This window comes from Prionailurus viverrinus, chromosome A2 (assembly GCF_022837055.1).
Source record: "Prionailurus viverrinus isolate Anna chromosome A2, UM_Priviv_1.0, whole genome shotgun sequence".
Classification (NCBI taxonomy): Eukaryota; Metazoa; Chordata; class Mammalia; order Carnivora; family Felidae; genus Prionailurus; species Prionailurus viverrinus.
The window spans coordinates 71,090,919-71,113,740 of record NC_062562.1 but is presented as its reverse complement, the minus strand read 5'-3'; the positions used below and the strand labels follow the sequence as shown (position 1 = coordinate 71,113,740).

General features: G+C 39.2%; 1 protein-coding gene across 1 annotated transcript in view; it reads left to right on the top strand.

The window, feature by feature from the left end:
• HECW1 (HECT, C2 and WW domain containing E3 ubiquitin protein ligase 1) overlaps nucleotides 1–22,822 on the top strand; it is a 409,193-nt gene that overhangs the window by 334,400 nt on the left and 51,971 nt on the right. Inside the window, exons 19-23 of the mRNA XM_047850881.1 lie at nucleotides 1,472–1,606; nucleotides 10,472–10,577; nucleotides 11,497–11,593; nucleotides 16,800–16,883; nucleotides 17,644–17,753. Of these exons, the coding sequence (XP_047706837.1) occupies nucleotides 1,472–1,606; nucleotides 10,472–10,577; nucleotides 11,497–11,593; nucleotides 16,800–16,883; nucleotides 17,644–17,753 (532 nt within the window). The remainder of the gene's footprint in view (nucleotides 1–1,471; nucleotides 1,607–10,471; nucleotides 10,578–11,496; nucleotides 11,594–16,799; nucleotides 16,884–17,643; nucleotides 17,754–22,822) is intronic.

Sequence of the window (22,822 nt, the reverse complement as noted above, 5' to 3'; positions counted from 1 at the left end):
TGTAAAACTAAATACACACACACACGAATACGAGTAAAAATAGGGAAATCTGATTTAAAAAAACAAAACAAAACTGTAGGCAAAACTCACCTGAGTTCCAGAAAGTTCATAGTAAAAAATAAAGTTGAGGGGTGCCTGGGTGGCTTAGTTGGTTGAGCGTCCGACTTCGGCCCAGGTCATGATCTCATGGTTTGTGAGTTTGAGCCCTGCGTCAGGCTCTGTGCAGACAAGCTCAGAGCCTGGAGTCTGCTTCAGATTCTGTCTCCCTCTCTCCCTGCCTCTCCCCTACTCGTGCTCTGTCTCTGTCTCTCTCAAAAATAAAATAAAACATTAAAAAAAAGTAAAATAAAATAAAATAAAAATAAATAAAAGTAAAGTTGAATTAGATAGTATATTGAAAGAGTGACCCACCACAATTAAGTAGGTTTTCTCCCAAAGATGTGAGGCTCATTTACTACTAGTAAATCTATTATCTCTAGTACATTAACCAATAGTTTATAGGAGAAATTTTAGTTGATTATTTTAAGAAATGCTATACAAGTACATGATAAAAATTAAGTATACATTTATATTTTAAAAATAAAACATAGTTTTAGTAAATTAGGGATGTAAATATGTTTTCATGACATTATAAAGAAAGTATTAATTTTCTCTTTTATGAGAAGTAATTTTAGATTTAAAGAATAACTTTTGTCATATATTGGAACATGTAATCAGACATACTGCAAAGATTTATGAATAAGAGTGTTTACTGAAGCATTATTTTAAAGCAGTAAAAAAGTAAAAAGTCCAATGACAGAAGGTGCTGAAATTATTATGCATCCATCTGAATACCATATGCTTACTAAAATTCTGTGTTAAAAGAATGTCTAATAGCTTAGGGAAATGCTCAAAAAATAATAGGTGAAAAATTCTTCCAACAAAATTGTAAGTACCAATGTGGGGAAAAGATGTAAATAATTGTATATTTGCATAAGAAAAGAAAAAATAGAAAAAAATTTATCAAAATATTTTGGTGATTACCCTTAGATTGTGACATTTGGGATGATTTTGGCTTTCTCCTTACTTTTTTATCCTTTTAAAGTTTCTTCTCAGGGAGACTGCTAATTCTTTAACCAAAAAAAAAAGAGCATTTATTTAAAAAATAAATAGAATGCTTCACAAATTATTAATTACTAGTTATTTTACTGTCTCAAAGTCTCCATTTCTCTTCTTTTCCATCGTGAATAAAATGCTGTGATCATGACTCTGTAACTGTGTACTGTAAAGTGTTTATCAATGACTGGTATTGTTTCATTCAACTACTGAGCAAACAGATGCACAGTGCCCCAGTCTTCAGTCTAGTTTTGAGCAGATAAAAAGGAGGGACAGAAATAAACATGAAGACTGAGCCCCGTCGCGTTCCCTTATATTACTGACTTCATTTTGGCTCATTCTCACGCAGTGTTCTTTTTTATTGGTCTGTCTGCAGTCTTTTTTCGTGGACCACAATAGTCGAGCCACCACTTTCATTGACCCCCGAATCCCTCTTCAGAACGGTCGTCTTCCCAATCACCTGACACATCGACAGCACCTCCAGAGGCTCCGGAGTTACAGCGCTGGAGAGGTAACACCCCGAGGCCCCCTGCCACCTTCACAGTTCCTTAGGCCCCTCCTTTAGTGGGGCCAGCACTGTTTTAATGGTTGGGATCTAGGATTGCCTGTTCCTCAAGGGCCTCTGCCATATCCACACTGCTCTGTAGAAGAATGATAAGTCAGGGACACCCACTGAACTCCCTAGACCCATCTTCAGATCGCCTTCCTTCTGCCTTCCCTTTTGTCCTAACAGTTGTCACTACAAAAAATCTGTCTAGCTTAAAGGAAATTGAAAATGCAGGGTCAGGAGATCCCTACATTATGGTTGGAGCTGTGCTTCCTCAGGCCTTCCAGTCACATGTGAATTCTTAAGAGATCATACAGTGTGTGACCGACATTAAACTTCTGGCTTTTCATAGATCCTGAAGAAGACATCAATACTATATATATGAACTAAAGATTGGGGGAAATCAACAAGGCACATGAGTACTCTGTTCCCATCCTACCCTGTGCTCTCTCCTACCTGCCTGTGGTCACCTTCCATTGAATCATGAAAAGCTGAAAAGATGAAAAACATCATCTTAAAACATGATGTTCTTTGCCTTCCTGAATTGCTATCTCTGTATTCCATACCCTTTCCTGGCCTCCTTTCTCAAGCCAAAACTCAAAACATAGCTCTTTTCTACTTCTAGTCAGTTCCTGGCAATATTACGAGCAAATCCCTTCTTATGTCCTGACTGACATTTCCCAAGTATCGGTACCATGTTTTCATAAAAATCACCAGGATCTCAGGAGATGTGGGTGCTAAGAACCACTTCTCATAAAACAGGTTGTAGAGTTGGATTACAATGAAGTAAAAAATGAATAAATAGTGTAGGAAAAAAAAGTGTATATATATGTATTGTATATACAATATATAATATATATATATACACATATATATGTGTGTGTGTGTGTGTGTGTGTGTGTGTGTGTATCCCCCTCTCCCACCCTGTCCCCCAAGAGTTATTCCTGGGGGAACTAGAGTGAACATCTCAGGAGAAATGGGTAAAATAACAATCTACCTGGCAGACTCCAGATAGCAAACGTAAGTCTCAGGGGAAGGGCCTGTTGCTGGTGCATCGGCACCACTTTACTACTTTTTAAGGAAATCATCTGAATGCTCTGACAGGCATAACTGTTTCCAACCAAGGGCATTCATGATTTAAGGCCAGTGTGATAAAATGAATTTTTCTTTCATGGCTCATCTTAGGTATTGTTTTAGGAAACTGCTGAAAACGTTAATTCTTCCTTTCTGCATATATGTAAAATGTGTATGTGACTATGCAGAGAAGGCATATTATGCATCCCCAAGGGTTATGTGCGTGTCAGGATGCTCAGGTAGCACACACTCAGCAGCAGGCACATTCACAGATTACGGAAAGCAGTGCCCTGACTTCCCAGCTCAGCATGCATTGTATCCTTCTCTGGTGGCATTTTTATAATACTTTAGAAAGTACAACATTTATGAGATAATAGTGGATAGATTCAAAACTCTGCATCAATTTGAAATATGCTGTTTATTTAAAACTTATTTAAAATTTAAATTTATTTAAAATTTTGAAATATGCTGTTTATTTAAAATTCTTTAATTTTATTAAGGCAGTTTCAGTGTTAATATAGAGTAATTACATTTGATAAAAGAATCTGAGTGCTACAGATTCAATGTCAATAAAACAAAAATGTAGATTACTCAAATGTAAGATGAACACCCTAAAGATATAGATCTCTCACATTTATAAGAAATTAACTTGAAAATACAAGTACTAAAACATTTCTGTTGAAACGAGATTAAGATCACGAGTACCACTTGCATTACCAGTTCTAAAACATTCATTTAATACAATTGAATAGCTCAAGCCCAGTTACATTGAATATCAACATTAATGACAAAGTACCACCTGCATCAGTCCAGAAAGACTGTAACACGTAACAATGAAAGGGTATCAATGTGTACCAGCGATCTGTATTCTTCCTAATTCATCCCCTCGCCAACTGATTCAATTCATCAGGTTTTCAAACCCCTCCCGTCCCCCTGTGCATCCACTCTCTGCTGGTAGCTTTGCACTGACACAGGGAGAAACCAAGAAAAGCAACAGAGACAAAAAGCTGGGAGGCAGAGACTATCTGATCTAGAAGCAGCATACCAGAGAAAACAAAGACCCAGCCTCTATGAAAACAAATATCTGATTCCTCCTGCTGAGAGAGCCGGCAGCCTGGGAATCAGAAGATAGGAGGATCTTGATATAAAAACAGAGGGAGGGGGTAGTGAGAAAGGTTAATTGTGTTTGCTGTGATGTGATTTTGCTCAACAAACATTGATTAAGTTCATGGCCTACTCTGAGCACTGTGGAATGCAAGGAAGTATGAGATATGATCCCTCCCTAGGAGAATTTTATATTCTATGTTTGAAGCCAGGCCAAAAAAACACAGAGTTAAGTAACAAGAACAATTAGAATATGATTGAGTGCCAAGAGAGATGTTAGGACAAATGCAATAGGAGTTCAAAAGAGGCCAAGGAAAGGCATCTTTAAAATAAGGTACTTGGGGCACCTGGGTGGCTCAGTCAGTTAAGCGTCTGACTTCAGCTCAGGTCATGATCTCGTAGTCTGTGAGTTCGGACTCTGTGCTGACAGCTCAGAGCCTGGAGCCTGTTTCTGATTCTGTGTCTCCCTCTCTCTCTGACCCTTCCCCCATTCATGCTCTGTCTCTGTCTCAAAAATAAATAAACGTTAAAAAAATTTTTTTTACATAAAATAAAATAAGGTACTTGACCCAACCCTAGAAAATTGGTAGAATCTAGCAAGGAACAAAGGAAGAGGAATGGCAATCCCCCAGAGACACAGCATAAGCAGAGATGCAGTGATAGGATTGAGAAGTGTCAGTAGAGAGACAACAAATAGTTTGGTATGACCAGAATACCATTTCCACTTGGTTTTTGTCTTGGTTTTTGTTAAGTTTTGAATGCCACATGGTTGGCACTTTCTTAAAAGCCCACTGAATGAGGGGCGCCTGGGTGGCGCAGTCGGTTAAGCGTCCGACTTCAGCCAGGTCACGATCTCGCGGTCTGTGAGTTCGAGCCCCGCGTCGGGCTCTGGGCTGATGGCTCAGAGCCTGGAGCCTGTTTCCGATTCTGTGTCTCCCTCTCTCTCTGCCCCTCCCCCGTTCATGCTCTGTCTCTCTCTGTCCCAAAAATAAATAAACGTTGAAAAAAAAAAATTAAAAAAAAAAAAAAGCCCACTGAATGAAATTGAGAAGAATAATATGATGGTTTTTGTATAAAAATGGCCTTTAGAGATCAAGTCACCCATTGTCCCTCAAGAAGAGAAGGTTATTGGCATTTTGAGGACAATTTTGTGAAGTGTAGAATTGTCTTATGTCATTGCTGGACCTTTTCTTCCTGGTCACATCCATTAAATGTCAGGAGTGCCCTCACCTCACCAGTCACTATGACAACCAAAACAAAAAAACAAAACAAAATACCCCTAAGCATTTCTAAATATTCCCATGTGGCAATGCCACTTTAGTTAGGAATTGTATTATAAAGTCAGGTAAACTTAAATACCAAAAACTCAGGTGACACAGGGAGTTCAAGACCACAACTCAGATCTCCTAAGTCCAAGTCCAGTGTATACTAGTATTTTAGAAAGGAGATAATGATGGCCAAGAGGAGGAAGGATTGTGGCAAAGAGTGATCTGTGAGAGAAAGACCCGTCAGGGGCCTCTGCCACAGACCAGGTATAAGGTGGGGAGGCCTTGGAAGCAGCAAAGAGACAGAAGACAATGGACACCGTGTGGGAAGAAGCCCCAGGTGGTCAAGAGGTGCAAAGGAAGGGGTACCTGGGACTTCAGTTAGCAGACAGAGTCTCAGCTCTGGCTTCTCCACAGAGGAACTGTGTATCATTGCTCCTTCCTTTCCTTTCTGGGGCCTCAGTTTCCTCATCTGCAAGTGGAGACAAGGGAATTGGATGGCCAGCTAGCTCTGTGACTCTCAGAGTCTGTGGGACTTGACTCACATTATCAACACATTGGTAAGATGAACAGGAAAGCCAGTTGGGGACAATGGTAGATTTGCTGTTAGGTAAGTTGATAATGAGTATGAAAACAGCAGGATATCCAATTTGAAAGGACAGTTAAGCAGACATAAATATGGAATAATTAGACTCAGGAATAATCAATGAATTGTTTTTATAATCCATGGTTTTTTTCTGTCACATAACAGGGGCAATGGGGGATTTGCTATAGATGTTTCTTATACTACAACCTTAGGAATCAGTTATTTTCTGTTCACCTTCATGGGCCATTCTCTCGAGTGTTGCTCAGCAGTTGATATTTTTATCAATTGAATTTAAGGATAGAATTGAAATCAGTTTCTATATTCAGGATCCTAATTGATAAAAATATTTCTCAAAACCCTTAAGATAGGTTATTAAAAGAGACACTGTTAAGTGTCTTTTGGATTAGCCTTTACTTCAAGTGAACATTTTTCAGGAAGTTGGCTGAAAGCCATTATCAGGAATATAATACTTTATGCATAAAAAGATCGTTATTTGACACTTTATCCTGCATTTTAGTACAGGGTCACATCTGTCTGCAATATACAAAAAAAAAAGTACTAACAAAACAAGTCTGTATCTTCCCATAATGTCCCAAGGGAAATGGACACAGATAAATGGAAAGAGCATATAGGGCTATAAATATTGGTTTCCATCTCTCTATCAGTAAGGAAGTCACTGGAGGTCACATTTGTCTTATTTATACTGCAATTAGCAATATAAATTAACATTAATAAGGAAGGATAACAGAGCACCTAAGTTTTATTTCTTTTACCAGTTTAGAAAATCGTTAGTCATAGAAAAGTTCTGGGAGGGTACACACATGAGTGCGTTGCCTCATGAAAGGATAAGAATCTGGCAGGGAAGAGAAACTGACTTTTCACTTTAAAAGCAGAAGTCATTCTTGGTCGTTCTTTGCAGTGAGGTTTTTTGATGACAAAAGTTATTTCACTGCCTCAGATGACACAGGGAAGTGTGGGGAGGTAACTTCTGCACTGCTTCTAAATTTTGGGGATATTTCTCTTGATTCCATGCAACCAATATTTGATTACAGTTTGGTTGGAAATTTATAAAATTCAGGCACCTATGAAAATAAACTTTTGAATTATCAACAGTAAGCAATGAGTGTAGAAAACACAGACACAGGTGGGAAAGAAGTTAAAAGGTGAGTATAATTCCCGATCTGGAGACACTTTCTGGTAACCATGGAAATAAAAAATTGAATTATGTTGTCTATGGTTCTGCATCCTATTTTACTAATACAGTACCTTGTAGACTGTCCCCATGCAATTAAAATTCTTCTATATTTATTCATATAGATCTACCACAATTTAAATCAAGCCTTTCTTTGTACATTATTTATCGCCCACTTTTCGCTTTTATAAATATGTTGAATAGCTCAAGATCTCTCTCTCTCTTTTGTTTCCTTAAGCTAATTCTGAAAACTTTGTTAATGATCTGTTTTTAGAACACAAAAGGATTCTAGAGATGAATTAAAATTCATCACTTGGGCCTTTCCTCTGAACTCACTATTTTTTTCATCATCAGATCTCCAGTGTTTTCAAAGAGAGCATTCACTGATTATTAACCCAAATTCAGTCTAAAACCTGCAATTTTCAATCACATCTTTAAAAAAATAAAACACCAGTTTACATTTCTAAATTGCAACACAGAGAGAAATTTGTTTACCAGTCACTGTAAACTATTTTCTGAGCATATCTACTTTTTTTTCTGGAGAGCTAAATGTTTGAAGTTTTCACATTTGCAATTATGATTAAAGCTATTTCAACATCAAAAGGAAAAGAAATCTTAAAAGTAGTCCCTACTGGAAACTGGGTTTTAGCCAGTCATAAAGTAGTCATAGCATGTCTGGGGAAAGGCAGGCCACTGGGGGAGTCCCTTCTTTGTCTGTCTCTCACATACATCCCTGAGAAATTCGGTAACATAGAAAGTGTCAAATGCCAGGGAATTCAGTGAGTCGTATAATTTTGGTTTTAAATGGAAAATTCAAACTTCTAGTCATTTTCAGTAGTTAGGAAAGCAAATGTTAGCATCATGTTTGCAGTGAGATCCAAATCAGTTACTCAGTCGATACCTAATATTCCTCAGGATGGACCATTTCGTATTACTTTAGGGCTACAAGGATCCTAGCACATACTAAACTCTCGCCCAATCTCGGAATTCTCTCTAACCCTGTCTGGAACTGTCCTTATCCCTATAAATTCCTGGCTCCTTGTTGGAGAAGCCTGTTTCTGTTTAACCTTCCCATCCTCCAGCTCATCTGTAGACCTTCCAGTATTACTTTGCAATCACCTCCTTTGCCCTTGGCAGTTGTTTCTGTGGTTCAGGTACCCCATATGCGGCACCTTCCCCCTGGGTTGTTTTCTCCATCTCACTCGTCATTGGCCTGAAGCATATTCATCAGTCAGTCATCTACCTTTGGGGTGGCTGGCCTTCATCTGACTTCTGAAGTTTTGCAGTCTGGCTTGGTTTTGCCGGTGAACAGGTAACCTCAGGAGAAGGCACCATTTTTCCCTAAAGCATATCTGTAACACATGAATTCCCTCTGGCAGCTAAGAAGAGAAGTGAGTTTCTTCTTGTTTCAAAGCCCCATTTATTTCAGGGCAACCCACCAACAATGACACACTTTAGCCCAGGGTGTGACAGCAGACATCACCTGAGTTCTGTATTACAGTCATGCCTTCCTGAAGTCTGCTATCAGATCCACTTCCTCAGTTTCTCTCTGTAATGCATCATTTAGATAATCTTCTGCTGAGTGGTCTTTGAGATTCCTGTCTTTACAGCATCGAAAATATTTCAAACACACAATAAAGCAGACTGACATAATTCCCTCTAAGGAAAAGAAACCTAACATTTCAGTGCCAGAAAGGCTTTACATATTTATTAATTCATGGTGGAAGAAACGTAGAGACTCGGTGTTGCATATTTGAAGAGAGAGCAAACCTTTCTTTTACCACTTTGCTTTGTAACCATTTAATTGGGACTGGAAAGTGCTGTTGTCGAAGTACCTACTTCTAAATCTTGGTGGCTGGCTACAGTACCTGAGGGCTAATGACACCGAAGCGAGAAGTCCACCACAATGGCACAGAATCCATTTCCTTGTCCCTCAAGTAAGCAGTGAGCAAGGAGAAGAACCAGGAGAGAAAAGGGATGTATCTGCATCTCTGCTACTTCCAGAAGAGCAGTTCAAAGACCGCCATGTACAGACAGTGAACTGATAGCACATCTCTGCAAAGGAAGGATGTTCATCCTGTCTGTGTGAAGTGTGGAAGTAGGACCCGAAGGAAAACCTGCAATTACTATGTCTTTAATTAGTAAGCCCTAAGTAATCCGTCCTGTTTGTCATCTGCACTAGGACACATGGTCTCGTCTTAAATGACCCCTTTGAGATTGACTTGACCTTTCTGGACTTTGTAGCATAGGATCTCAGTACCTCTCCTGAATTCTGTGGGAATGAATTGTATACTGGTCTCAGAGGGAGAATTTTCTCTCCCTTTTTGTCTGGATGTTTGAGCTTTTTATAAGTATGTTACAAAGTAATCTTCAATGTAATTCTTAAATGTTTTTAAAGCCTATTTTGGCATACTTTACCAAATATCATAGAATGAGTCATACTCTACAGCAAACCCATATATTTGTGGAAGATCTATACAGCCTCTGTTTAAATAGCTTACCCTTCAAGAGTCCTTTAAGAAACAGAATGTACATGGAATCACAGTAGAAAGTTCATCGTCATGCTCTAGGACTTAGGGGATTTCTGAAATTTAAAATTGAGCTAAATCAATCATCACAAATATCAGTTTTAAGCTGTGCAATTCTGTATTCCATGACGTTTTGTCAAAATGCCCATCCAAAACCAAGGTACTGGATGCAGGCTAGCAGCATGAGAGAAGTCAACAAATGCTTTGCAATCAAGCAAATCCTGGTTCTGCCTCTTACAGTTGAAAATTTTGTAAAAACTTAATTTTATCCAATCCTCAGATTTTCTGCTTGTAATATGTGGTTAATAATGCTTATCTTCCAGAATTTTGAGAAAATAAAAAGATACTATGTTAAGGAAGAGTAGCCAGCACAGTGAATGGAACAATAGGCAATTAGCAAAGAACGGCCATCTGAGGGTGCTACGTGCTGTTGGAAAGAGCAAGTCCATTCCACATTCAGTTCTGAAGTTCAGTACCAACTCTCACAAATTAAGGTCATAAACCCATCTTTATTGATAGTATTCATGTAGAATTTATTTATGTCTCTTGAACATATTTATGAAGAGAAATGTTCTTTAGTCAGTATGTTAACCTAGTTAACATTTAGGACATTTGGCACAATCACTTTCTTTCTTTTTTTTAATTTTTTTTTTAACATTTACTTATTTTTGAGACAGAGAGAGACAGAGCATGAACGGGGGGAGGGTTAGAGACAGAGGGAGACACAGAACCTGAAACAGGCTCCAGGGTCTGAGCTGTCAGCACAGAGCCCAACGCGGGGCTCGAACTCACGGAGCGCGAGATCATGACCTGAGCTGAAGTCAGATGCTTAACCGACTGAGCCACCCAGGCGCCCCATGCACAATCACTTTCTTAAAAACCCTAACATAGCACATCAACCATCCTACCTAATCTTTTTTTTAACTTGCTTATTTCAATTCATTTTGAAGATTGTAACTTCATTGCTTTTTAACTTAAGTGATATCTGGGTCTTTTCCCCCTCATATTGGAAAATTAGTATCAAAAGACCATCTGAATTTGATAATATTTCCAATGCTAACAATTTTATTTTGAAATTAGGCTTCAGAAGTCTCTCGAAACAGAGGAGCCTCTTTACTGGCCAGGCCAGGACACAGCCTGGTAGCTGCTATTCGAAGCCAACATCAACATGAGTCATTGCCACTAGGTATGTATCATGCTTTTGGGATCCTGGATACCCAGTCCTTAGCCTTGTTTTTCTTATCACAAGTCCTTTAATATTCAGGATTCTGTATTTTATTTTTCCTTTCCTATGATAAAATCTACCCCCTACCCTTTGCTTCCATCCTTCCTTTGCCCTTTTTCCCTTTCCCTCCCCTCCTTGATTTGTTCTTCCCTTTTCCCTGTCTCAGTTCTTTTCCAGACTCTCAGCCCCTTCTTTATTCCTTTCAGTGATTTGTTAGCTGAGTACAGGAGAGCATAGTTTAAATGAGGTGATGGATCTTATTGCTATTAGATGCAGTTTGTAATTTAGACCTCTTTTCCCATGTGTGTATAGGGACAAGTCAGTATAGTCTTCATTCCTAACCTCAGCCACCTCCTTCTAAAACACGTGCCACTTGTATCAAGGGAAATGAGGTAAGAAAGCCCAAATGGATTTGGGTATTTCCATTATGACTACTGGGAAATCAACCATGGCCACAGGTTGTAAGTGTCAAGTGTTCAGAAATGGATTTCTTTGAAGTTACAAAGAATCTTTGGCCATAATAACTATGGCAAAATGACCAAGAGAAGTCAGAAGGAAGAGAGTAAAATAGCTTGTGGAAGAATGATTTTATTCTCCTTCACCTATTCACACAGGGGTGAGTTAACACCCCGTTAAGGTCTTAGAATATTAAGGATAATTAACTTAGATCTAGTTCACTTTGGTTTGATCTTTTAGAAATGACAATGTTATTATGTCACAGACAAAGAGCCCTCAAGAGCTTACATTTTTCTGATGAGTGTGCTACCTGCCCTTCGAACTCTTGCATTAATCCTGGTATCAAGTAGCTATTTTCCAACCATTAGATAAATCATCTCTGGGCTGAAAACTCAACCACAACTTGCACTTTTGTCTGTTTCAGCATATAATGACAAGATTGTGGCATTTCTCCGCCAGCCAAACATTTTTGAAATGCTGCAAGAGCGTCAGCCAAGCCTGGCGAGAAACCACACACTCAGGTAAGGGCTTGTCCCTCACCCTGTAGCTCCAACTAGTCGTCCAGGTGGGACAACATATCTGTGGAGAGAGCATAAAAGCTTATGATGCATTTTGTTCATGCGTTTAATTATGTCTTGAATACTCCAACTGAAGGATCCAGGAATTCTAATGTTCTCTGAAGTTCCACAATGTGTTTTTTATTTTATTTTATTTTCTGTGTGTGTGTGTTTTATTTTAGTCATTCTTACAGGTGTGAGGTGATATCTTACTGTGGTGTAATTTGCATTTCTCTAATAATGAGTGATGTTGAGCATCTTTTCATGTGTCTATGGGCCATCTATATGTCTTCTTTGGAAAAAAATCTATTCATGTCCCCTGACCATTTTTAACTGAATTTTTGGGGGGATTTTTGGTGTTGAGTTGTGCAAATTCTTTATATATTTTGATATTAACACTTTATTGGATGTATCATTTGCAGATATCTTCTCCCATTCACTAGGTTGTCTTTTGTTTTGTTGATGGTTTCCTTCACTGTTCAAAGGCTTTTTATTTTGGGACAGTCCCAATAGTTTATTTTTGCTTTTGTTTCCCTTGCCAAAGGAGACATATCTAGAAAGATCTTTCTATGACTGATGTCAAAGCAATTACTACCTGTATTCTCTTTTAGGAATTTTATGGTTTCAGATCTCACATTTAGGTCTTTAATCCATTTTAAATGTTTTTATTTTTAAAATATCATTGTTTAATGGTAAACCAAAAACTAGATGAACACATTAGAAAATAAACCAACAAACAAACAAAGAGTATCAAAAATATATGTTCTAACTAGTTAAATCTTACTGTCCATTAATGTCATTGTTGCATGAGTGTCTCTGAAACTGAGTCACTGCATTTAGAAAGGATAGCCACCAAAAGTGATAAAAAGGGAAAATATCCTCCGAACTTAAATCCCACTTTCTCTCCAAGATATCTCAGTATCACTCTGCTTCAGTTGACTACACAGCATTTTGGAAGCTGGCAATGCATGATGGTTAAGTGTGTCCCCTTGGAGTTCGAATTCTTGCTCCAGCTCTTAGGAACCATTGATGGAGACATGTTATTCAGCCCAAATCTGCCCTTAATCTCCTTGGAAACAGGTCACTGTGTGGGCACTGGGGAGATGCTTTTATGGGTATGTGTATAAAGGATCAGGCAAGGTGGGTGGGAATGCAGTCACTGAATGCCTCTGATTCCTTACCTCCCATTTGGTGGTCTTTTGAATCTAGTTGACAACTGTAATACTCCGCCTTGACTTCCTCAGTGAATCACCAACACCTGAAAATAGTCTCTTTGCTATTCAAATTCCTATTAATCATGCCAGAGTGGATCATTCACTGTCCTTCCCCCTCCACACACACCCTCACTGACACCTCTTTCCCTTGTTTTTACTCTGTGTGAATTAGAACCACGTCCTCCCCACTGCCTTGTCTCAACTCCTCCCTCTTTCTCTGTCTCCACACCCAAACATCTGCCTCCTCACTTTCTCTCTTCCAGCTTTTTTTTTTTTAATTCTTCCCTGTCATGGCCTGTGTTTGGGGGCTCAGCATTTCTCTCCTGGATTTTGCAGGAATGTCCTAGAAGATACCGCGTATCTCTCTCACCCTGTTATAACCAGAATTACCTTATTTTGGCAAAGATTAAATTATACTACTACTTCCCTTCAAAAAAAAAAAAAAAAACACAACACCTTCCCATTGTGCATGAAATAAAGTCAGGATTTCAAACACAGTTTCCATGGTCTCCAAAGTCTGGCCCTAACCTAACTCGCCATCCCACACTAGTTTTTTCCTTCTAGAGTCTTCTATCTCCACCAAACAGTCTGTGTCATCTCCTACCTCTGCCCTCTGGGGAGTGGCTTTTCTCTTAAGGACCTCTTAACTCATTTTAAAGGCTCAAACCAAATGCAAAGACTCACTGACCCAGGCAAACTTTAGTATTTCTTTTACCTTGCTTTAACGGCATTCCTTTTTGTACCTCTAGGATATTTTTCCATTATCTCTTATAGTTGTCCATACTGATGTCTCCCTACAATACATAGGTTCCTTAGAGCAGGACCTTCCATTCTTTGCCTTTGTGTCACTCTCCCCTTCAGAACCTCGTCCTCTTTGAAGAGAAGAAGGACTAATTACATTTAGAGTGAATGAAAGATCTTTAGCATGAACAGATGAACTTTCGCACAAGTGATTGTCATTTCCACTTATGTTAAGCTCTACCTATTTCATTACTGTGTCATTTATTTGTGGGCTATTCTCTGACTCACAGTACATCATAATTTAAGGGAATTTCAAGGGATTTTCAGAGGAGTTGTACTACCTGAAAAATTTCTGAGAGCTTGCTGCTCTTGAACATTTTTTATGTTTCTGATTCTACCACTAAGTAATGAGTTTCACAGCTTATTTTTTGGAGGAATTTGATCTCACCAAAGGCACTAGAGTCCCATTTAAGTTATTTTAAAAGTGAAAAATGTAATCCCCTGGGTATAAGAGTGAACTGTTTTCAAGGGAAGGGAAGCTATTTTCTGTACTTTTGCATAGTATCACATGCAATAGTGATATTTTTTAAAGGCTTTTTTTAAGACTTTTTTTAAAAGACTTTTTAAAAGACTTTTTAAAGGCTTTGTTGCAGTGCAGAATTGTATAATTATGATTTTCCAGATATGGCGGAACTTGGAATTAGGAGATATTGGAATTGAAAAAATCTTGGCAATTATTTTGTACAGAAACTAATAACTTCTTTAAGATATGGATTCTTTTAAGGACCTGTAGACCCAAGATGAGAACCCAAATATCTCATCAAAAACAGAAGGCCCACAACGACTAAAAGGCCATGGATTTAAAAAGGGAGAACAAGAACAAGAAATTGCTCCTCAGGGAATCAGGCTTACAGGAAGCAGGAAGCCAGGCACTAGTTACCATGACTGGGCCTGTGCCTGCCCCTCGATGTACCATGAGGGTGCATCAGCTCCATTTTACAGGTCCAGAAGTTGAAAAGAAAACCTCCTTTTCCTATGACACTGCCCAAAGGAAGAACCTCCTGCTTCCTCTGTTGTCCCCAAGTAGAGACTGTGACCCTGTTAAGCCATTGCTCATCTCAGGGAGCCATCGATCCACTGTCTTGGGTCCACAAAGTCAGTTGCTGAGTTAAAGGGTAGAGAGTGAGTTAGCAGAAAACTGTGTTCAGCAGACAACAGTGAATCATAAGGAAGCCACATGTGGAGAGGCAAGATGGAGCCAGAAAACCCAGAGGTTAATGACATCTGTTCACATTAAGGGACATGGTAGCAGTCCTCATTCATTCATTCCTCTTTCAACTAGTGCTTTTATTGTGCCAGTATTCTGAATCAGGATTGTGCTGGATTTGTGTATGCAGTAGCATAGCAAAACAGACATTGGCCCTACTTCGCATGCTATTTGCAACCTATTGAAGAAGGCAGATGATAGGCAAATTTGACTTTTTGTTTTCCTTAAGTCAAATATATAGCTGTAGCATGTGTTTAAAGGCCACAAAAGACAAGATCAGAATTCAGTGATAATGATAGAAGAATGTCAAGGATTTCATTTGGATATTAAGCTTTGAGGTCTGTGAAGCCACAAAGGGAGATGTCAAGATTTCAGGAAGGCAGGTGGCTCTATTGAACTGAGCTCTGAGGAGACTTTTGCACTGGAGTTTTCCTGGTGAGCAAGGGATATATGTTGAAGGAGCAGATGGCCTTCTTGCCTTCAGAGATCTTTCCCAGTTCCAATGGAACTGGAGTTGAGTTCCAGAGGCATTTGGAGGCCCCCCAGACCACTGGGTCTGCATGAAATTTTCATATATGTGACAGAGGATGCAATGTCCTGTGGAGAGCCACTGAAAGTCTCAGAAAACTGTGTTTGGCTGATACATGGATATGCTTCATGTGGGTGGTGAGATAATAGAACTACTTTGCTGCCCTAGTAGAGTTGACCCCCTTTGGACTTCATTTCCTCAGGGACCCTGGGAACAAAGGGCAATCACTAGAATTTTCTCTCCATTTTTCCTGCAAGCAAGGAGACCAGGGGCTTACCCACATATGGGTACCTAGGGCAACAGGATAATCTGCCCTAGGGACATTGTCATTGGGAGGACATATGGATTGAAGAGTCCTTTGTGGGGCTGAAGTCAATTAACCACAAAAGTCTTCCAAACAAGAGGCCTGTGAGGTGGTATCAGGATTTAGAGGCCAAAGCTCAGGAACATGGAATCAAGAACATAGAGACCCGGAGGAAGAAACAGGTGGTGGAGGAGGCATGGTGTTTGCACTCTTGGCTAGGTTTCCACATCCTTCCTGCAAAATGATGTGTGGAAACATCTGCTCTATTTTTTTTTCAAACCATTAAAAACCATTGGTTGTGGCATTTGTAATATTTGAACATTTGTTTTTGTTTTTTTAAATGTTTATGGGGAGGGAGGGGCAGAGCGGGTGGGGGGGAGAGAATCCCAAACAGGTTCCATGCTATCAGCACAGAGCCTGATGCAGGGCTCAAACTCACGAACTGTGAGATCATGACCTGAGCTGAAATCAAGAGTCTGACACTTAACCGACTGAGCCACCTAGGCACCCCTGTAATATTTGAGTATTTGAATGTCAGAGCAGCAAAGTACAAAGTTCATTTGATCAAAATAAATGTTATTTATCTATAGACTCGGAATAATTTGCCAGGTTATAGTTGGAGGTCATGAAAGAATGCAAATTGTAATTAAACAGAGAAATTGATGCCTGTGCTCAGACTGACCTAGGGGAGTCTGGTATTCTGAACACCAGACCCTCCCTTACTCAGTGTGGCATTATACATTTTCCAGCAGGCGTAAGGTTTCTCAAGAGATTTCCTCCTGCTCTTTCCTCCCATGGCTCCCGAGACACCATGAGCCCATGACAGTCCTCCAGCAGCTGTCTTTATCCATCTTCACTCCTGACTGTCATTGCCATCTGAGGTCCTATCCTTGTTGTGTTCCTCAGCTTCCATCCCTGTGTGAGTCTGAGGAAGGGTAGTCCCTAGTAGAGCATCATGGGAACCTGCAATAGAAACTTAAAATGCCACAAAACTCACTGGACGTTAGAAAATTGCTATTCAGCCATATTGACAGACAAAATGAATCAGAAAGGGATTTATTCCTTAGCTTATGTATTGGTGTGTAATTCTTATTTTCTTTCCCACATTGTTCTAGGGAGAAAATCCATTACATTCGGACTGAGGGTAATCATGGGCTTGAAAAGTTGTCCTGTGATGCAGATCTAGTCATTTTGCTGAGGTAAGGGGCTAAGCCTGAAACCCTTCTGGAAAAGCTGCTCTGGGTAGTTCTCCACTACAGCTATGACTGAAACATTCAACATTTGTTCTAGAGGATTCTAGTGACTGCAACTAAAGTAGGTCCCCACCCTTATACCTGCTCCATTGCTTTCTTTACATTTACAACTGGGGTATCAAGAACTGTGTACAGTACTTGATGGAGAATTTATTTTTGTATGATTAATTAGAGTATAAAATAACTCTGAGAATTTGCATACTGTCTTTTGCCTATCTAAGTGAACCTAAGTGCTTTTGTTGCCTTGTGAGAACTGTAACCACTATCACCCCAATTCGTGAACACTCATGGACAGAAAACTAACTTTTTTCCTTCCTTTCTTTTCTTTCTTTCTTTTTCTTCCTCTTCTCCCCCTCTTCTTCTCCCTCCCCTTCCTCCCTCTTCTTCTTCTTCCTCCCTTTGTTTCTTCCCCCTTCCTCCTCCCTCTCCTCCTCTCCCTCTTCTTTTCCTCCTCCACCCCTTCCTCCCCTTCTTCCTTCCTCCCCCTCCTCCCCTTTTTCCCTTCCTTCCTCTTCCCCCTCCTCCTCCTCTCGCTTCTCCTCCCCCTCCTCCTTCCTCCTCCTCCTTCCCCTCCTCCTCCCCCCTCCTTCTTCCTCCTCTTCTTCTTCTTCTTCTTCTTCTTCTTCTTCCCCCTGCTCTTCCTCCTTCTCCTCCTTCTCCTTTACCATTTCCTTCTCTTTCTCCTTCTTCTTTTCTCACTGTGCAGTCTCTTTGAAGAAGAGATTATGTCCTACGTCCCACTGCAGACTGCCTTTCATCCCGGGTACAGCTTCTCTCCCCGCTGTTCACCCTGTTCCTCACCTCAGAACTCCCCAGGTAACTTGAATATTTGGCATTCTGTATCCTGTAGAGACATCTGTGTTTCCAGATGAAGAGGAAAAAAGGTGATTATATATACATCCTCTCTCCCTTCCTCCCTTTCAATTTTCTGATTGAAAGCACACTGTCACATTGGGTGTTGACAAATTGCTGGCTGTTTTTGTAATGCCCCCAAGCTACAATGCATTCTACATTTTTAAATAATTTGAAAATGTTTTTACAAAAACAGTATTTCATGACATGTGAAAATTATATGAAATTCAAATTTCAGTGTCTATAAATAGAATTTAATTGGACCCCAGCCACACCTATTTATTTATGTATTTTCTATAACAACTTTCATACTACAACAGCAGAGCTGAGTGGTAGCAATGAGACCAGATGGCCACGAAAGCCTAAAATATTTACTATCTGGCCCTTCACAGAAAAAGTCTGCTAACCCCTGTTCTAAATTACTATTACATTCCAAAGGTACTCTGCAAGCACTTAGAAGGGAAGAGCCCTTTCTGAAACATTCTGCCTTATGACTCTGAATATTATTAGATACCAATTTTAGTAACTTTGTGTTAACGTGTAAAGGAATTACTAGGTGATATGGTTACTAGGGACCACCATTATGTACCCACGAAGCTGTCTGTCAAAGAGTTTTCTTACATGTGAAACTGTTCCCCTACAGTTTTCTTTATGTGTTAGGATTAATTTACTCATATCACAGAAATTCGTTATAGGTAATTTCTGTTCCAAATGAGGAAATGTATACTGAACTGTTTAGTGAAAATAAAGAAGCTTTTGTTCCTGGGTTCATCCAGATAATTAGTGTAAGTCAAATTCATACTCCCAAATGGGATCCAGACACTGGAAAGTTTTTCCTCACTTGTTTGATTGCAATACCACCTTGTTCTAAGTCTTGAGGATAAACCCAAATTTCTTTTCATAACTTTAAAAGTAAAGGGATATAGATATATAGATAAATGTAAAGGGATTTAGTTTCAAAAATCTAGTAAGGGGGGCACCTGGGTGGCAAGGTTGGTTATGCAACTAACTCTTGATTTGGGCTCAGGTCATGACCTCACAGTCATAAGATCAAGCCCCACATCGAGCTCCTCACTGGGCATGGAGCCTGCTTGAGATTCTCTCTGTCCTTCTCCTTCTAACCTGCACCTGCGCATGCACATTCTCTCTCCTTCTCTTTCTCTGTCTCTCTCTCTCTCAAAAAAAAAAAAGAAAGAAAGAAAAGAAAAAAAAACCTAGTAGATTCCTATCTCACAACTTCTAGAGTCAGAATCTGATCTTGGCTTTTGAAACCAGTGGAGAAATTCACAAGAAATACAGAATTTAGCAGTGTGCTCAGTCCCTCAGAAGGGATGTCTCACTCAGCATCACTCGGTACTGCCATAGGTTTCTAAAACTAGAATATCTTTTAGTTTGCCTCTTCCAACTCATGTCACTCAGAAATGTCTCTTAGAGTTTATTAATTGCTAAAATCTGTTTCTAAGTCAGTGTCTCCTTGTCATTTCCTCCAAACCAGTGCACCAATGACATTGCTGAGGAAATGCCCAATGTGTGCTGCCTCTGACATACAACATAATTGAGATGCCATGGCCTGGGAAAAGGAGGACAAAGAGCTTTTCCAGAGCCAGCATCAGGACAGTCAAATGTTCCCATGCACACAGGATGACTTACTTTTGGGAAGCAGACCCTTCCATTTGCGGGGACCATCATCTGCATGATGATCTGCCATTTTCTTATAGAGATTGTTCCAGCCTGATAAAGTATCTGCACTTTGGTTGAAACATTTGACACTACAGTATGCTTTTAACATCATTGCATGGGGGAGATACCATATTACAAATAGAAAAATAATAGAGAATAAAGAGTTATTTGCTAAATGAGAATTACTTGTATGACTTTTATAAAAGGAATCAAGTTTCCTAATGAGGCATTACTAATACCATGAATCCAAACAATCATTCAATTCATTTTAATTCTTTATTATCCTAGCTCTGATCATGAGGTTCTAGATTACGCAATCCCAAAATTTTGATGTTAAATTTTGTAATTCTCATTTTTCTAGACTTTCATGAAATTTGTCTGGGTGCTACAGAGATAGCAAATCATAGATATTTATGCCAAAGTACTTTGTAAAGCATAAATGATTAGAAAAATACATCATGGGCAGTGGTAATACCAGAAGCATAAAAATCATATTATAAAATATACTGTAATCTACTGGACAGAAAATGATACTTGCACCTACAGACTTGTATTCTAGTTCTACCTGTAGCCTGAAACCTGGGATTTCACTGAGGATACATCTTTTCAAGTGGTGGCTGTTGGTTCCCTCACACTTCAGTTGCTGGGGAGCCCAAAGGTGGGGCTGGTGCCCTTCATGTTTCCCTGCTTGTACCATTCAGGTGTCTCTCCCCCCACCCCCAGTTGCTGTCATCTACCAGCCTTTTTCTTATTCCCAAAGACTATGGTACCTGTCTCATAGTCTCCCTCTCCTTCACTGAGTCCTTCCATCATCCTGAATGACTTCAACATCCACAAGGATCCCCATTCATTTCCCTGGCCTTCTGGTTTCTAGAATTCTGGTCTGGAATGACCTTCCCCTTCCCCACCACAACCACTTGTTCCCACAGTCACCTTCCCACCCTTGTTGTCATCTCTAAAATCACCGACTCAAGCATCCTGTTCCCGTCCAACACACTTATTCAACTGCTGTCCCCGTTACTGTCCTTTGCCTTCATCAGGACCTCTAGTTCATGCACACCTCTCCCCTCCCTTCTGTCCTTCCCTTATCTGGCATAGATTCCATGGTTCATTATTTCAGTAACATCTCTGCCAGTGATATAAATTCCACGGTCCCCTCTTTTTTTTTTTTTTTTTTTTTTTTTTTTTTTTTTTTTTTTTTGCAGAACTGTGCCCCTAGACAAGTGTACTATCTGCATCTTCTACATCTGTGCTCAGGCGTTCTTGATCAAATTCACCTGACAGGGCAGATTATAAATTATAAGTTAGTCATCTCTCACTTCACATGGACCTTGAACACCCAAAAAAAAAACTCTGCCACATTTCCTTTGTAAACTTCTCCACTGCAATCTCAAGTGTTTATGCTCCCCTCAAACCTCCAACCCTCTGTGTCTCTCCTAGCAAATATGTCCCTTCTCCCTTCACTGAGAAAATTGAAGCCATTAGATAAACATTTTCTCAAATGCCTGCTACCAATCCTACAAGCTTACAAAGCCTGCCTCTCCTTCTGCTCCACACCTGTGCATTAGAGGAGGTGTCTTCACTAAGGTCACCATGACATCTGGGCACACAGTTCACTGGGTAATTCTCACATTTAACACTAAGCCACATTTGACATTATTGACTGCTCTCCCTCCTAAGTCACCTCTTCAGTTAGTTTCTGTGACACTACTGTATGCATTTCATCTACTACTTTGGCCACCTTTTCAAACTCATCCTTCACTTCCTGCCATGCTCAAGACTCAGTCCCAGGTTTCTTCTCTTCTCTCTCAACCTATATCTCTTTCCAATCATCCATTCAAAGATAATGCCATCAAAGGCCAAGCTCATTATCTCCCCTACAGATCTGTTCTTCTTCCATTGTTCCCCTCTCAATGACTGTCACTGCAGTCCCTTCAATTACAAAATCTGAAGCCCACCTCTCCCTCACTACCTATGTCCAGTTCATTGCCTCCTAAACACACCTCCAGTCTGTCTACTTCTCACCTCCACTGACACCACCCTAGTCCAATTTAAGCTCTCTAAATCCACCTTATCCCTCTCATTTATTTTTGCCTCTACTTCAGAAAGACTGATGCTTTCATAACTCTAGTCTCATCATGTCAGCCCTCATGCAATGGCTGCCTATTGTGCTTAGCATTAAACAAAACTGTTTAACAAAGTAGACTTTATCCTGTTTGGTCATCTCCTGCCCACCTCTCAATGCTTGTGTTGCGTCACTCTGGTCCTTATACCCTGTGGTCCAGATAAACTGGAGCACCACTTTCCATTCTGCTGCAGTACCTTTGCACATGCTGATCCTCTACCTAGATTGCTCCTCTCCCAGCTCATCTCTTGTCTTAGTTCAATAGAGGCCTTTCCTAACTAGTTTAGTCTAATTCATGCTTACTTGTTCTTCAGCTATTTCTTAGGAAAGCCTTCCTGAACTTGTCCAGAGGGCAAGTTCTCAAAGAACATGATCTCAAAGAACTGAGTTCCATTCCTTCATGAGCAGCAATCATCTCAACTTGTAATTATATTCTCATTCCTGTGAGTTTGTTGGTATCAGTCTTCTTTAGAATATAAATTCAATACCTGGAATATAATAAGTAGTAATTAAAGGGGCTTCAATAACTAATAAATAGTTGTTAATAATATAACTATTAATTATATAATTATATATAATTATAACATACATTGTAATTATATATTATTATATATAATATATGATTATATGTAATAATATACAATTATATGACTATTAATATTATATTAACAATATAACTAATAAATAATACCTGTTTATAAGTAATAACTATTAAATATAACTATTTATTTGTTATTGAAGGGGCAAGCTGTATTTCTATCCATCTGTAAAACTTGGAAAAGAATGTTATTTTTTCCACTCCTTATTTTCATTAAAAAGTGTATAAAGATAATAAAACATTTACAAAGATCCTGAATGATATAAAAACTCTCTTCTATATAGAGTGAATGACTTATTGTTGTTGCTGTTGTTATTATTATTATTATTATTATAAATGTTTCTTCTATGATGCAAGGTAATCTAATTCAAATTCCTAAATGCTCTGGGCCCTACTGGACACCTATGTTTAATTTAGGATCAATATAGTTAGAGAAGTATGACATACAAATGTATTACAGTCTGACTTGCCTCATCATAGTTACAATCACTTCTTATAGTATAGAAACTTAAAGAAACATTGAGACTAGTTTGATTTATGTTGTTTTAGATTATTTAAGTACAATTAAGCCAATAGATATGCTAATCAAGGTATTTTTAAGAGAAATACAACTTGAAATGGAGTGCAAGA